The sequence below is a fragment of the Hyla sarda genome, chromosome 5 (genome assembly GCF_029499605.1).
Source record: "Hyla sarda isolate aHylSar1 chromosome 5, aHylSar1.hap1, whole genome shotgun sequence".
NCBI lineage: Eukaryota > Metazoa > Chordata > Amphibia > Anura > Hylidae > Hyla > Hyla sarda.
This window is the reverse complement of record NC_079193.1, coordinates 144,473,472-144,491,589: the sequence shown is the minus strand read 5'-3', so window position 1 is coordinate 144,491,589 and position 18,118 is coordinate 144,473,472. Positions and strand designations below refer to the sequence as shown.

General features: G+C 44.2%; 1 protein-coding gene across 2 annotated transcripts in view; it reads right to left on the bottom strand.

Moving 5' to 3' along the window:
* Positions 1-18,118, bottom strand: part of NPSR1 (neuropeptide S receptor 1) — a 199,996-nt gene that overhangs the window by 109,269 nt on the left and 72,609 nt on the right. For both annotated transcript variants that reach the window (XM_056520441.1, XM_056520440.1), the window contains exon 3: positions 4,974-5,077. In XM_056520441.1, the coding sequence (XP_056376416.1) occupies positions 4,974-5,077 (104 nt within the window). The remainder of the gene's footprint in view (positions 1-4,973; positions 5,078-18,118) is intronic.

Below are 18,118 nucleotides of genomic sequence, written 5' to 3'. Positions count from 1 at the left end.
GGCAACACCGACTGGAACTGACAAGTAAAAGCAAAATGTCCAGCGCGAATGTGAAGGAACTGGATGTTTATACCAATAGCCAAAAAGACAAGGAGAACATGACAAGGTGACGCGTTTTGGTCCTAAGGCTGGACCTTAGTCATACACTAGTATACAGTGAGTACAAACCTTATATAGGTGGCCCCTCAAACAACGACCAGTAATCCGGCCGCATCTGAATAGGGTCCTCCTCCTTTTTCCGTGACGTGGGGGTGATAGGTAAAACCCGGAGAAAAGATAAGAAGGTGAGGAGGAAAAAGCGGAGACAAAGAAGGAGCCAAGGAAATAAAAATGGAAAAAAGAGAAGAGAAAAGAAAAAACGGGGAAGAAAAGAAAAAAAGGAAAAGGAAAAGAGAGAAAAAGAAGAAAAGGAAAGAAAAAGAAAGGAGAAAAGGAATGAGGACCATGGGTAGTCACCCTCACGTAACAGAAAAAGGTTACAATCCAAAAATATATAAAAACAGTAAATGTTTATTACATGTAAGTGAAATATTTTAAAAAGGTCAATAATAAAACACATAATCATATTCTAAGACTACTCCCCAAAGGGAGAGAAATGATGAAAGGAAGGAGCTATGTTTGAGGTTTCATTTGGAAAAAATGTTAAACGATAAACAGTAGACTAGATGGTATTAACATTTTTTGTATAATAAATAAAAAAAAAAATATAAAAAGATACATAATGTAATAATAATATAGTATATACCAATCACTTTCTCACAAAAGAAAGAATACTGTATCCTATGAAACCATAACATAGATACTCTTACACTGAAACCGGCCAAGGAAAAGGGGGAGAAAAAAGGGGAGAAAAACTGGGGGGAGGGGCGGGGGAAAAAGAGGAAAGAAAGCCTATAATAGAATGGTCATGGGCATCCTGATTGAGAGGAACAAAGGAAAAATAAAGAAGAATAACAACACCGATTTGATGAAGAGAGCAAAAATAGATCAAAACATAAATATAAACTTAAATATGGGGTACCCATATAGATGCATAAATAAGTGTTATGTTAAGGCGAGCAGGAGGAACAGAGCTAGATGAATCTCGACCAACATGCCTAATAGTGGAGAATGGTGTCCATCCTTTTATTAAGGCCCCGAGGGACGCGACTGTCCAATCTCAAAATCCAATAGACCTCTCGGTCCAGGAGTTTGAGCTTGACATTGCCACCCCTCACAGGTGGGCTAACTCGTTCCAACCCCTGTAGCATAAGGGATGACGTATTGCCGGCATGTACCTCGGCTATGTGCCTGGAGACCATAGAAATATGTCTTGAATTAAAATGGGGTATATCCGAGATGTGTTTTCGGATACGAACTTTTAGAGGAGTCGAACTGCACCCCACATATTGGAGATTACAGTCTCTGCAGGTAAGGACATAGACAACGTACGGTGTGTTGCAATTAATATATGCATTAATTTTATGGGTATCGCCCGTAGTAGTCGAAACCACCGAATCTGAATTCTGCATAAAACCGCAACACACGCACCTGCTATGTCCACACCTGTAGGACCCTGTGTAACGTAGCCAGGTTGGCTGTGGTTTCTGCTGTGTAGAAAATAAACTGGGTGAAATGCTCTGACCGATAGTCGGGGCCCTTCTAGATATACATTTATATCTTGCAGGGAACACCCCTTGAAAGGCAGGATCACATAAAACAATTACCATGTATTTGTGTATGATGTTACAGATCCGTTTGTATTCAAGACTGTACTTGGTGCAGAAGACCACCGGAGAATCAGGGGTCTTCTGGATACCTCGTACCTTGTTACAAGAGGGAGAAATCAACAACGCCCTATTCTTATTCGAGGCAATGTTGATACCCCTCTCTATATCCCGAGACTGATACCCACGGGCTTGGAGACGAGAAGAGATTTCACATATCTCCCGTCTGAACTCGGGGTCGGCCGAACAATTTCTGCGGGCTCTCACCATTTCACCCGTGGGCAAGTTGCGAGTTACATGTGATGGGTGGCAAGAGGACGCATGTAATATTGAATTTACTGCAGTTTTTTTACTATATGTAGCAGTTTTCACACAGCATCTCTCATTGTCACCCACCAAATGCAAGTCAAGAAAACTTACCATGGATACCTCATAATTAAGAGTGAACCTCAAGTTAAGAGAATTCTCATTGATGTACGTGCAGAAATCCGGTATGGCCGCCACATCAAAACTCCAGATGATAAGAATATCATCTATGTAGCGGCCATACCAGACTATGGACGACAAAAATGGGTTGGATGGGGAGAAGATTGTCCCCCTCTCCCACCAGCACATGTACTCGTACTGTATGGGAATAATCAGAGTATGTGATAAGGAACCATGTCAAAGCCTGAAGAGCCAGAGAGTGGGGGATAACAGAATATAATGAGACAACATCAGTTGTAATCCATCGGTATGAATCTCTCCACTCTATCTGGTTCATCATGTGTAGAACATGGCCCGTGTCCTTGATGTATCCCGGCATATGTGCAATCAAAGGCTGCAGGGAAGCATCAACCCAAGCGCAAAGGCGCTCGTTGAGGGAAGATATACCCGCAACGATAGGCCTCATAGGGGGAGGAAAAGTGCACTTATGGATCTTGGGTAAGGGGTGGAAAATGGGGACCACAGGGTCCTCCACAATCATATATTCCGCCTGTTTTTTGGAAAAAATATTATAATTAACCCCAAGATCCACAAGTGCTCTTAGTTCACGTTTGAAAATTTGAGTGGGGTCACTCCGGAGGGGCCTGTATGTATCAATGTCAGATAGCATAGACATATTGATTTTAGCATACAGACCAACGTCCAGAATGACCACAGCTCCCCCCTTGTCCGCCTGGCGGACAATTAGGTCTTCCATGTCTGTTAATTGTGAGAGAGCTGTTCTTTCCCTGTGGGTAAGATTGTGATTATATTTCCCTGTATTTTTCTCCCCTTTTTTCTCCCCCTTTTCCTTGGCCGGTTTCAGTGTCCCAGATAGATTAGGATACTTGCTGATCCTGTAAAAGTATCTATGTTATGGTTTCATAGGATACAGTATTCTTTCTTTTGTGAGAAAGTGATTGGTATATACTATATTATTATTACATTATGTATCTTTTTATATATTTTTTTTATTTATTATACAGAAAATGTTAATACCATCTAGTCTACTGTTTATCGTTTAACATTTTTTCCATATGAAACCTCAAACATAGCTCATTCCTTTCATTTCTCTCCCTTGGGGAGTAGTCTTAGAATATGATTATGTGTTTTATTATTGACCTTTTTAAAATATTTCACTTACATGTAATAAACATTTACTGTTTTTATATATTTTTGTATTGTCTAAGATTGTAACCTTTTTCTGTTACGTGAGGGTGACTACCCATGGTCCTCATTCCTTTTCTCCTTTCTTTTTCTTTCCTTTTCTTCTTTTTCTCTCTTTTCCTTTTCCTTTTTTTCTTTTCTTCCCCGTTTTTTCTTTTCTCTTCTCTTTTTTCCATTTTTATTTCCTTGGTTCCTTCTTTGTCTCCGCTTTTTCCTCCTCACCTTCTTATCTTTTCTCCGGGTTTTACCTATCACCCCCACGTCACGGAAAAAGGAGGAGGACCCTATTCAGATGCGGCCGGATTACTGGTCGTTGTTTGAGGGGCCACCTATATAAGGTTTGTACTCACTGTATACTAGTGTATGACTAAGGTCCAGCCTTAGGACCGAAACGCGTCACCTTGTCATGTTCTCCTTGTCTTTTTGGCTATTGGAATAAACATCCAGTTCCTTCACATTCGCGCTGGACATTTTGCTTTTAAATGAAAAAATATACACCTTATTTGTGTTTTGAACACATTCCTGGTTTTAGCTAAAATACTGACCACAGTTAGCTCCAAAATAAGGACCATATACCATCCAAAATACTAGGTATGAACCCAACCTCGATGTTGTGTAGGCCATTTCTCACCCCAAGTGAGCATCATCCTGTCCTTGTCCCCTTTATCTTAAAGGAAAACTGTCAGCCCGATCACCCACCCTAAACCCAGAACACTGGGTTTAAGAGTGGGTGACCAGGAGTGCACAGAGGGCTCACTTACAAAATTTTGGCCACTGATTATGGAGATATGGGCTTTCAAAGGTCCGTTGTTTAGTCCAGTAATTTGCGCTGTGGAGGCGGACCCCGCTGACTAGTCACCTCTGCCTCCGTCGGTCAACTCATAATACTGTCCCCACAATTTACATATACATTATCTTCGACTTAACGTCCGGTCACGTGAGCGCTGTGCTCTGTCGGCAGAGCGCATGCACCTGATGATTGCGTACAGCTCTCATGTCGTGATGACGTGAGAGCTCTCTCTGCTGAGACCGCTCTGCACGGTATCACTGGGCATGCGCCGCACTGACAGAGCGCAGCGTTCACGTGACCAGTGACTCCACGTCACTAGAACGTAGAGTCAAAGAAAATTAATATTGCAATAATGAAATTGTGGGGGGCAGTATTATGAGCTGGCTGATGGAGGCAGAGGCGACCAGTCAGTGGAGCCCGCTTCCACAGCGCAAATTACTGGATTAAACAATGGACCTTTGGATCCTCGTAACCAGTAAACGAAATTTAGCAAGTGACCCCTCTGTGCACTACTGGTCAGCCACTTTATAACCCAGTGTTCTGGGTTTAGGGTGGGTGATAGGGCTGACAGTTTTCCTTCAATTGTCTTTCAAAATATTAGCTTGAAGATGTATTCAGGAACCCAATTGATGCTTTAACACCAGCCTGTATTTGGATCAGTATTTTGCTCCAGTATTTGTAAGTTAAAACTAAGAAAGGGCCAAAAAACACACAGTAGGTGCAAATGTTTCCTTTATTTATTTTTCTCTTTGGTTTGGCTTACAAATATTGACACAAAATACGGACCCTAAGTGACAGACCCTCATTAAGTGCAAATCTTTTAGAATATTTTAAAAACCACCTACCTGCAGGTATCGAATTACTCTACAAACAATATCTGGTGCTAAGAAATCACCAGTAAACCTCCAGATAATGTCGGTCAAGATGCTTATCAAACCTGTCAGGGCATCTGAATATTGATAAAAAAAAGAATAACAAAAAATCACCATTGTTATAAGTTACTGGCTTTACAAAGACAAGCATCATCTTTTATGTTCTAAATTAGGTGAACATTTTGAACAACTATTTCCATAATTTAAAAAATTTTGGGTGCTTTGATTTTTCCCCTGAAAAGGGTACTCCACTGGCCAGTGTTCGGAAGTATATGTTCCGAATGCTGTTTTCGTGCTGCGGGGGTCAGCCACGCCCCTCATAAAATCATGGTCACGCCCCCTCAATGCAAATCAATGAGGGGGCGTGATGGCCGTCACGCTACCTCCCATAGACTTGCAATGAGGGGATGTGGCCGTGATGTCACGTGGGGTGTGGCTGACCCCCACAGCGTGAAAACAGCATTTGGAACATTCACTTCCGAACACTGGCCAGTGGAGTACTCCTTTAACTGCTGTTGCCATATGTTTGCTGCTGGTCAATCGGAAGTTGTGAAAGGATCTACAAAAAGTAGCAAGCTTTCTCACTCCAGCACACTATGATGTACAGCATTTCAGAGACTCATAGCTTTAAAATTGATCAGGCACTGGACTCTATATAACTTGGATAAAACCCCAAGCAGCTTTTCTCTGTCTTTTCGATGGCACTCAGTTAAAGATCCATCAAACAAGTGCAGGGGGCTGAGTAGAAGATGCTGGTGACTGCCCTCTTCCTGGAATGTTTTAGATCAACTTTACTTGAGCATCTGGAAAAAATGTGTAATACAAATCTGTAATATGGACAGATGATATATCATCAGTATGTCACTAGAATTTCATCCGTATATCATCCACCATTTGTATAGTAAATATTGATGGACGGTCTTCTAGAAATAAATTTAAATTACACTTTGAAAAACATGCAAAATAGATTCAAATTCTGATGAAACACTGATACAATTTGGAACAAATACAGATACATGCATATTTTGAATGCTTCTTTATAGACCTCAGTGGGGCATATTTATTTGGAGAAGCCACGCTCTGTTTATGAAAATAGTTGTTTCATTTGAATGGCCATTTGAATATCCCTATAAATTAACAGTTGCTTTGTATTACGGACGTAAAAAACGTAAAATGTGTTTGTTTGGAAGAGGTCTTAAAATGTAAATTATAGTTTGCTGTTAAGCCTGTTCCTATTTTTTTGCTGCCCATTAAACTCCTGACAAGTATTTCCCATAGACTTTCATATAATATCTGGCTGCAACATTTTGGGGCATAAAATAAAATGAAGAACTGCTGGAAAATGCTTTGTGTAAAGCCACCTTTATTGGCATTAGGGACATTGGCAGAAAATCTAAATAGAAACTAATTATTTTCTAATGTGTGACTGTCTCATTTACACCTTATAGTGAGTTTCTGCTTTTAAACAGATTTTTTTTTTTTTTTACTTTGCATACAACCAATTTCTTCCTCGGATTACGTTCTTAATATATCAAAATACTGATCAGAGCTCCATTTCCTATTAGAACTTCAAATCCCAGGAACAAAAGGAGATGACAACATATTGGTTGCCATCTGCCATCACAAGGGTCAATTCAGCAGCATGAACGATACTGTGTTTGCATTTCACTCAATAATAAAACAAATACCAGTAAACTCGTGAAGGTTCCTGTAAGTTTTTACAAATCTTTTGGTAGGCCCCCAAAGCCTCAGAGCCTCAACTGAGTTTTCTGTAAGATTTAAATTAAAGTTAAAGTGAAACTCCAGCTCTCCCCCCCCCCCCCCCCATTCTGCAAAGTTTGGCATGGAAAGACGCTTAACACGCTAGGAGGCAACTGTACAATGCACATGAACAGAAATCACTTGACATGGTACGATTGTCTCAGTAACCAAACTGCTGGCACATCCATGCAAAGTTAAAAGGGGAAATAGAGGAATTTTGGGCAGTCAACAAGGGCACGGCAGAGGTGGGCATAGTATGGGATGCCCTGAAAGCATTTATCAGAGGTTTGCTATATAGGGAGATCTGGGGGGTTTAGTTTAAAAGATCAGGGGGTTTAGTTTTAAAAAAAAAAGAGCTGGAAAAAGAAATCGCTAGGGCAGAGGTTGAGCTGTCCAGGGATGCCTCTGTTGACAATTTAAAAAAGTTAGAAAAAAAAAACAGGATCTTAAAGTATATTTAGAAGAAAAAGCCCTAAATCAGATTTTTTTTTCAAAATGAAAAATTATATTTTGAAGGGGGGCGTCCAAACAAATTCCTGAGTCATCTCATAAGGAATCAGCAAAGGGGAACTTTATAAAATCTATTAAGGATAAAGATGGCCTTCTCAGGTCCACTGCAGAAGTGGAAGCGAGTTTTGTCCGTTTCTTTTCAGAACTTTATGAGAAAGAAGTGCAACATTCCAAGGAGGATATTGAAGAATGAAAAAAATTTAATTACCGAGTCTGGGGGCGGAGGGGTGGAGTTGGATACTAAAATTCAGCTCCATGAGCTGGAGCAGGCCTTGAGATCTTTTTCTGGGAACACAGATCCAGGGATGGATGGGCTCCTGTTTGAGATATATCGTAAACTGGGTAAGTCATTGTTAGGGAAATTCCATGAGGTGTTAGATGAATCCTGCAGACAGGGGTCCCTTCCGCAGTCAATGCGGGAAGCAATGATGATATTAATCCCGAAAAAGGGTAAAGATCTAAGCGAAATGGGCTCATATAGACCCATCTCGCTTTCTAATACAGACGCAAAAATTTTGCGAAAGTATTAACGTTGCGCCTGAAGGGAGTAATTGGGAACCTGGTGGGGAGAGATCAGGTTGGATTTATGAAGAACAGGAATGGAATGGGTAATATTAGGCGAGTTTATTCGGCCATCCAGCTTGGGGAGATGGGGGGGGGGGGGGCGCTCCATCCTGTCACTAGACGCTGGAGTGGAGTGGGCCTTCTTATGGAAAGCGTTGGAATAGTTTGGGTTGGGGCAAAGCTTTATAAATTATATTAAGCTGTTATACGACCACCCCAGGGCAAGAATTAAAATAAACAATACTATATCTAGCCAATTTAGCCTCACCAGGGGCACAAGACAAGAGTGTCCCCTGTCACCTTTATTATTTCTTTAATTTATCGAACCTCTCGCTGTTTTCCTCAAAAATCATTCCTGATACCAGGGTTTTGGTCCAGGAGGAGATGAAAGAAAAATTGCATTATATGCGGATGATTTATTACTGTTTGTCAAGAACCCAAAGACTCATTTAGTTGACATTATTCAGGACATTTAGGAATTTGGTTGTATCTCGGGACTCTCAATCAACTGGAGACAATCTTCATTAATGCTTGTGGAAGGCATAGGTGAAGAAAGGTTTAGTGAATTAAAAGTAATAAAATATCCAGAGACCATGGAATACCTGGGGCTTAGCATTAGTAGCAATCCAAAGGATTATATCAAGTTAAATCTAGCCCCGCTGTTGGTAAAAATTAAAAAGAAAATCGATATCTGGTTAAAACTACCCTTGGGAATGACCGAGCGTATAGCATTGACAAAAATGGTGGTTCTGCCGCATTATAGGTAATTATAGGTGAAGTATGGTTTAGAAAAATTGATGGTTTGGTGAATACATTAATTTGGAGTAAGAAAAAGGTTAGGAATAGATTAGACACATTTACACGCAAATTTTTTTGCGCGTACGCCATTGACCGAGCGGTTTAATTAACGATATATTTTTATAATTCGGACATTTCTGCATGCGGTGATACCATATATGTTTATTTTTATTTACACTGTGGTTTTTTTATGGGAAAATGGGGGTGATTCAAACTTTTAATAGGGGAGGGGTTAAATTATCTTTATTCACTTTTTTTTCACTTTTTTTTTTGCAGTGTTATAGCTCCCATAGGGACCTATAACACTGCACACACTGATCTTTCACATTGATCACTGGTTTCTCATAGGAAACCAGTGATCGATGATTCGGCCGCTTGACTGCTCATGCCTGGACTGAGCACTGAGCAGTCATTCGGCGATCGGACAGCGTGGAGGCAGGTAGGGACCCTCCGGCTGTCCTGCAAGCTTTTAGGGATGCCGCAATTTTGCCACGGCTATCCCGAACAGCCCACTGAGCTAACCGGCAGTTTTTACTTTCACTTTTAGCCGCGTGGCTCAGCTCAGCGCTATTAGCGGCGGGTCCGGACTTCACTATGACGCCGGGCCCGCCGTGATATGATGCGGGGTTACCGTGTAACCTCGCGTTATATCACGGGAGGTACCGGTACGTCCTTGGTCCTTAAGGGGTTAAACTCCATTTTACAGCCTTCCAGGCTATTGGAGAGCTAAGATGGCGGATCCACATGTGAGTACATGGGGCAGGGGATTATGGGAGGGCGGGAAACAGCGGCGGGAATGAAGGTAGGCAGGCTGACCCTGAACCACATGTGAGATGCAGCCTATCAGTGTTCACTGATCCCTGTGATGTCACAGCCAGTATATAATCGGCGGCCATCTTGCCTCTCTTCATTTCATCTATGCACTCAGATGGAGAGGACGGGACTGTGTGTGTGTTAATAGCTCATACCACAGCGTTACACTGCAACTGCTAGTCACATCAGCATTAGGGAAAGGCAGGAGTGCAGAGTGCTGTGCTGTTACACTGAGAAGGATCATTGATTGCTAAACCTCCTATTCACGTTATTGAGCATTGCAGCAGAGAGGGGCAGATAGCTTTCAGCTGCCTCATACAGATCTCCAAGCTGCCTGAACTTTCTGAAGCATCTTATCTCCTATTTTTTCAGCCCAATTGAGTTTTTTTTGCTCCACAAATCTTCTGCTGCTCAGAATTGTGTGACAGAGTGCAATTTAGGGTTTAATCCCTGGATTTTTTTTTTGTGGTGCTGCACTGTTGGGTCCTGCTGCTGTTCAGAAATAAGTCACATTAGTGTGGACTTTAGTGCCTTTTTACAATTTTTCACCTCTTACTCTGTCTCTGTGCTAAATTCAATGTTATACCACACGTTATACACCTGCCGGGGTATTAAAGAAATTTTTTTTTTCCTGAGTACAAATATGCTTTTTCAGTGGCCTTATCACTGCAAAGGGCCTAAATACAAGCAAATAGCGTACCATATACTACCTTTTTACTGTCTCTGTGCTAAATTAAGTGTTATACCATACGTTATACACCTGCCGGTGTATTAAAGAAAAAAAAGTTTTTCCTGAGTACAAATATGCTTTTTCAGTGGCCTTATCGTTGCAAAGGGCCTACATACAAGCAAATAGAGTACCATATACCACCTTTTTTTCTGTCTCTGTGCTAAATTAAGTGTTATACCACATGTTATACACCTGCCGGTGTATTAAAGAATTTTTTTTTTCCCTGAGTACAAAAAAGCTTAACAGTGTCCTTATCATTGCAAAGGGCCTAAATACAAGCAAATTGCATACCATATACCACCTTTTTTCTGTCTCTGTGCTAAATTAAGTGTTATACCACATGTTATACACCAGCCGGTGTATTGAAGAAAAAAAAGGTTTTCCTGCGTAAAAATACGCTTAACAGTGGCCTTATCATTGCAAAGGGCCTAAAGTCAAGCAAATAGCGTACCATATTCCACCTTTTTTTCTGTCTCTGTGCTAAATTAAGTGTTATACCACACGTTATACACCTGCCGGTGTATTAAAGAATTTTTTTTTTTCCTGAGTAAAAATACGCTTAACAGTGGCCTTATCATTGCAAAGGGCCTACATACAAGCAAATAGCGTACCATAGACTACCTTTTTTTCTGTCTCTGTGCTAACTTAAGTGTTATACCACACGTTATACACCTGCCAGTGTATTAACGAAAAAAAGTTTTTCCTGAGTACAAATACGCTTTTTCAGTGGCCTTATAATTGCAAAGGGCCTACATACAAGCAAATAGGGTACCATATACCACCTTTTTTTCTGTCTCTGTGCTAAATTAAGTGTTATACCACACGTTATACACCAGCCGGTGTATTAAACAAAAAAAAAAAAGTTTTTCCTGCGTACAAATACGCTTAACAGTGCGCTCATCATTGCAAAGGGCATACATACAACCAAGTAGCGTACTATTTAGTACCTGTATTTCTGTCTCAGTGCTAAATTCAGTGCTATTCCACACATTAGTATACACTGGCTGGTGTATACAACAGAAAAATAGTTTTTTTCTGCGTATAAATATGCTTAACAGTGCGCTCATCATTGCAAAGGGCATACATACAACAAAGGAGTGTACTATTTAGTAACTGTTATTCTGTCTAGGGCCTATATACTTTGAAAGGTCAGCCGTAAGTAATCGCCTGCTGCTGTTCTATACCCTCATAAACACACTAAGTATGTCAGGCAGGGAAGTGCCAGGACGTGCACAGAGAAGGGGCAGAGGCCTACATACGTCAGGCAGAGTTGGCAGCAGACTTGGGGCGAGTGGCAGCAGGAGTCGCAGCAATAGGCCTGAGCTCCCGTTAACACCCAGTGGTCGTGTCGTCGACCCATCTCTCCTCGTCAATTGGTTTGCACACTCATCCCCATCATCACAAGCGACATCTGACAACCCCAGTCGGTGGGTTCCTCAGACACAACCCTCAGTTGGCATGGCCCGGGAGCAGTCCCCGTAATCCCATTGCCGTTGTCCTATGCTGTTCCCTCTCCCAAAGAAGTATCTCATGCTTTGGGTTCAGCTCCACTATTTAACGAGGACAATGTAATAGAGGACAGTCAGCATCTAATGGGCAGCCAAGAATGTGAGGAGACATGCGTCCCTTGCTCCGCAAGGCGGGCAAGTATTGATGCGGAGAGTGACGTGGGAGGCGGTGTTTCAATTGTTCAGGGTCCTGAGGCAGACACTGTTGTGGAACACGAGGCTCCACCACCTCAGCCAAAGGGAGCATTGTGTCCAACCCTCCTTCTTGCGCTCCTGCTTCTTCCGCTTGTAGTCAGCCATTCCGCCGACAATTGATTGGCAAAGCCATGTCCAAGAGACAACAGTATGCGCCCACTCATCCAACGGCGCAGAAGTTGAATGTGCTCCTGTCCAAGTTGCTGGCGTTGCAGTCCCTCTCTTTCCAACTGGTGGACTCTGCAGCTTTCAGGGAATTGATGGCCGTCATTTCTTTGCGAAGAAGGCAGTACCAGCCCTTCATAAGTTTGTACAAGAGAAGGTGGGCCAGTCCTTGAGCCTGTCGGTGTGTTCAAAAGTGCATGGCAGTGCCGAAGTGTGGAGCTGTAACTACGGGCAGGGACAATACATGTCTTTTACGGCCCACTGGGTAAATGTTGTTCCTGCACAGCCATAACAGCAACTTGGACAGGTTACACCGCTTTCTCCTCCACGCTCTGGCTCCCAGGCAGTTGGTCCTTTTACAGTGTGCGCCTCCTCCTCCTCCTCCCCGTGTCCTCGGCCTCCACTGCACGTCCAAATCTCGGTGGCCCTTCATCGTACCACGTGTGTAGGGCACAGCGGTGTCAAGCCGTCCTTCACATGGTTTGCCTTGGCGAATGGAGTCACACAGGGGAGGAACTGCTAAAAATCATTAGGGAAGAAATCCGAGTATGGCTTACTCCACGAAATCTGGAAATGGGAACCATGGTGACCGACAATGGGAAGAACATTGTGGCCGCGCTGCAACAAGGAAGTGTGAACCATTCGCCCTGCATGGCACACGTGTTGAATCTGGTTGTCAAGAAGTTCATCAAGTCTTCACCCCATTTGCAAGATGTCCTGACAATGGCAAGGAAACTGTGCATGTACTTCAGCCACTTGTACACCACCAAGCCCACTTTGCTTGAGCTGCAGCATCAGAACGGTATCTCACAACATAGTCTTATTTGTGACGTTGCCACATGTTGGAATTCCACCCTCCATATGTTGGACAGACTATACGAACAAAGAAAAGCCATCACGGATTTTTTGATGATACAAGCAGATAGGAGTACTCCCCTGTATAACTTCAATATGAACGAGTGGCAGCTCATAGGTGACACCTGCCGTTTGCTGAGGCCCTTTGAGGAAGCCACATTTTTTGTTAGTCGCTCGAATTATGCCATGAACGATGTAATTCCACTCCTACATTTACTCCAAAAAATGATTGAAAACATGGCTGGTCATGGCAATGGAGATGTTGCGCCTACATCAGAAGGCTACATGAGTCCTGTGGGGGATGAACTGGAGGATGATGATGAGGGGCAGAGCGGAGCACAGTTTACAGTGAATGAAATGGCCGGTGTTTCTGGTCATTGGACAGGAGAGGAGGAGCAGGAGAAGCCAGAGGAGCTGGGGGGTTATTACGAGGGAGGCGAGACAGAGGACCCAGACACACCGTGGCAGTATGCAGTGGAGATGGAGGCAGGTAGTCCCAGCGAGTAACTGTCACAAATGGCACGATGCATGCTGAGTTGCTTGCGTAGTGACCCCCGAATTGTCAAAATTCGTCAGCGGAATGACTTCTGGATCTCCACCTTTTTAGACCCTCGCTCCCGGCCGAGAATGGAGGCCTTTTTTACACCAACTGAGAGGGAGGACAAACTGACCTACTTCAGGGAGCTTCTAGGTAGTCGGTTGGCCGATGCCTATCGGCCACATGGTCCATCCACTCGCAGGTCTGACTCAGGGGGCCCTCTGCGCTCACCTTCCACTGCCACGGCTGCTGGGGAGGGGAGGGGTGGCAGGAGCAGTATTAGCTCAGTCAGCAGCAGCCTGAGTCTACAGTCGCTAATGAGTAGCTTCCTTCAGCCACATAGTGAAGCTACTCATCAGCAGCAGGTGGACATGGAGCACGATCTGAACCAGCAGGTGGTGGCTTACCTGGACATGACCCTGTCAGCAACCGTTGAAAATCCGCTGGACTTCTGGGCAGCCAAACTCGATTTATGGCCGCAACTAGCGGAGTTTGCCCTGGAAAAGCTGTCCTGCCCGGCCAGTAGTGTGCCATCAGATCGGGTGTTTAGTGCGGCCGGGGCCATAGTCACCCCAAGGCGAACTCCTCTGTCCACTAAAAATGTGGAGAGACTGACGTTTGCCAAGATGAATCAGGGATGGATCAGCCAGGATTTCCAGCCACCAATGGCAGATGGGTCTGAGTAGATTGACCATGCTCCTACAACAACATTTTCTCTATTGTGGTTGGTTATGAAACCCTCTGGGGCAGACCTGGGCATTGTAGGGCCCGCTTGCCACATACACCCAACAGGTGATTGACGACTTTTCGCTAAATTCTGATGTGTAAATGAAAATAAAAAAATTTCACTAAAGTGAAATTTTTTGCCAAAATTTACCATTTCTACAAAGGGTAATGGGAGAAAAATCGCCCCAAAATTTGTAACGCAATTTCTCCCGAGCACGGAGATACCCCATATGTGGCCTTAAACTGTTGCCTTGAAATACGACAGGGCTCTGAAGTGAGAGAGCGCCATGCGCATTTGAGGCCTAAATTAGGAATTTGCAATAGGGGTGGACCCGGTTACAAGGATGGGGCTTGTCTCCTCCAAAACCCTACAGCAGTGTTTCCCAAACAGAGTTCCTTAAGCTGTTGCAAGCCTCCCAGCCTCCCAGGACAGTCTATGGCTGTCCGGCAACACTGGGAGTTGTGGTTTTGCAACAGCTGGAGGTGCCGTTTAGGAAACACTGCCGTATGAGACGTTTTTCATTTTTATTGAGGGGGGGGGGACGTGTAAGGGGGTGTATATGTAGTGTTTTACTTTTTATTATTTGTTAGTGTAGTGTAGTGTTGCTCGCGAATATTCGCAATTCGAATATTATTCGCGAATATTGCATATTCGCGAATTGGCGAATTTCGCGAATATAGCGCTATATATTCTTAATTACGAATATTAGTTTTTTTTTTTTTTTTTTCACAGTACACATCACAGTGATCATCCCTCTCTGCTTCCAGCTTGTGTGATGTAAAGAAGGCTCTAATACTACTGTGTGAGATTGGCATGCGAAAATTCACATATGCAAAAATTCGCGTATGCTAATTTTGTATATGTTAATTTTCTCATATGTTAATTTTCGCACACGCGAATTTTCGCATATGCGAAAATAAAACGGGAATATTACGAATATGCGAATATACGCGAATATATGACGAATATTCGTCCATATATTCGCGAATATTCGCGAATTCGAATATGGCCTATGCCGCTCAACACTAGTGTAGTGTAGTGTTTTTAGGGTACATTCACACAGGCAGGGGTTCACAGTATGTTTCCTTGAAGGAAACCCTGTCAGGATCCGGTCTGGAATGCAGCGAGGACACTGGAGGTGGATCCTCTGTGTCAGTGAGGTGATGGCGTGGGCCGTACCAGGGGAACGGAATCTAAGGGGTTACTGGTTTTCACCAGAGCCCGCCGCAAAGCGGGATGGACTTGCAGTGGCAGTTAACCCCCAGGTCGTTCCACCCGATAGCGACTCAACCCCACTGACAGCTGAGACAGGCGCGGTACACAGGGACAAGGCAAGAGCAAGGTCGGACGTAGCAGAAGGTCAGGGCAGGCAGCAAGAGTCGTAGTCAGGGGCAACAGCAGAAGGTCTGGGTACACAGGCTTGGAAACACACTAAAACACTTTCTCAGGGCACTAAGGCAACAAGATCCGGTGAGGACAGGAAGGGGAAGTGGGTTTTTATAGGTATGGGAAGTGATAGACACTGATTGGGCCAGGCACCAATTAATGGTGCACTGGCCCTTTAAATCTCAGAGAGTCGGCGCGCGCGCCCTAGAGAGCGGGGCCGCGCGCGCCGGAACGTGACAGCCGGGGAACGGGACAGGTGAGTGGATTGGGATGCGATCCGCGGGCGGGCGCGTCCCGCTACGCGGATCGCATCCCCGCCGACAGTGACAGAGCAGCGCTCCTGGTCAGCGGGTCTGACCGGGGCGCTGCAGAGAAGAGAACGCCGCGAGAGCTCCGAGGAGGAGCAGGGACCCGGAGCGCTCGGCGTAACAAACCCACTGTAAACCCGCCCGTGTGAATGTACCCTGTGGCAAAATGACAACTCCCAGAATGCACTGACAGACCGTACATGCTGGGAGTTGTAGTTTTACAACAGCTGTAGGCACACTGGTGGGGAACCACTGAGTTAGAAAACAGACTCTAGCTCAGTGATTCCAACCCATGTGCCTAAAGCTGTTGCAAGACTACAACTCCCAGCATGTACGGTCTGTCAATGCACTCTGGGAGTTGTAGTTTTGCAACAGCTGGAGGCATACGGGTTGGAATCACTGAGTTAGGAAACAGACTCTAGCTCAGTGTTTCCCAACCAGTGTGCCTACAGCTGTGGCAAAACTACAATTCCCAGCACGGCCAGACAGTCAGGGATGCTGAGCGTGTAGTTCTGCAATATCTGGCCCTTTAGATGTTGCAGAACTACAACTCCCAGCATGCCTGGACAGTCTGGCCATGCTAGGAGTTGTAGTTAAGCAACAACTGGGGATGAACAGTTTGGAGACCGCTAAGTAGTGGCCTCCAAACTGTAGCCCTCCAGATGTTGCAAAACTACAACTCCAAGCATGCCTAGACTGTCCAGGCATGCTGGGAGTTGTAGTTCTGCAACATCTGAAGGGCCAGATATTGCAGAACTACATGCCCAGCATTCCTGACTGTCTGGTCTCCAAACTGTGCCACTTCAGATGTTGCAAAACTACAACTCCCAGCATGTCCAGACAGTCAGTGCATGCTGAAAGTTGTAGTTTTGCAACATCTGGATGACCACAGTTTAAAGACCACTACACAGTGTTCTCCAAACTATGACCCTCCAGATGTTGCAAAACTACAACTCCCAGCATGCCCAGACAGCCTTTGTTTGTGTGGGCATGCTGTGAGTTGTAGTTTTGCAGCTTTTAGAAAGCCACAGTGAAGATCACTTATTGCGATCTTCACTGCAGCCTTCTCTGACGCACTTTCCGGCCGCCGCTCAGATGATGATGCCGTTGCTCCGGGATGCCACCACCTCCACCGCCGCAGGTCCGGGTAAGCCGGGCCATGTTACCCCCCTCCCCGCACGTGTTCCCCCGCTCTATACCGACTTCGATCGGTGGGCAGAGCGGGGAGAAATGAACTCTAACCCCCTGCCCCCCTCCTGCCATTGGTGGTCAGCCTGACCGACCAATGGCAGGGGATAGGAGGGGGTGGCAAAACTGCCACCTCGCTCCTATCCTTTAGGCTGGTCGGAGCTGTCTCTGACAGCTCCGATTACGCTTATTTTCCGGGAGATCGGATCACCAGTGACCCGATTTGCCCGGATCCCGGCAAATCGCAGGTCTGAATTGACCTGCGATTTGCTGCGATCGCCGACATGGGGGGGGTCTCAGGACCCCCCTAGGCATTGCCACGGGATGCCTGCTGATAGATATCAGCAGGCATCCCGGTCCGATCACCGCCCGGCGAGCGGCAGTGATCGGAAATACGGAGGGCGTATGGATACGTCCTCCGTCCTTAAGTGACGGGACGGGAGGGTGTATGCATACACCCTCCGTCCCCAAGGAGTTAAGGACCAGGCCAATTTTATTTTTGTGTTTTCGTTTTTTCCTCCTCGCATTCTAAAATCCATAACTCTTTTATTTTTCTATCTATTTTTCGTGTGACCAATTGTAGTTTGTAATGAAACCTCTCATTTTACCATAAAATGTACGGCGAACCCCAAAAAAAAATTTTAGGGAGGAAATTTAAATGAAGACCAAAATTTTGCACATTTTGGAGGGGTTCGTTTTCACACTGTACAATTTACGGTAAAAATTATGTGTTCTTTATTCTGTGGGGAAATACGATTAAAATGATACCCATGGCTAGATACTTTTATATTTTTGTACCACCTATAACTTTTTCATTTTTCTGTATATAGGGCGGTATGAGGGCTCATTTTTTGTGCCGTCATCTGTACTTTTTTAGATACTACATTTGCATATATAAAACTTTTAGATCATTTTTTATTAATTTTTTTGAATAAAATGTGACAAAAAAGCAGCATTTTTTACTTTTTTTTATTTTTTACGTTATACATAAAAAATAAAAAAAGTCAAAAAATGCTGCTTTTTTGTCACATTTTATTCAAAAAAATTTATAAAAATGATCTAAAAGTTTTAT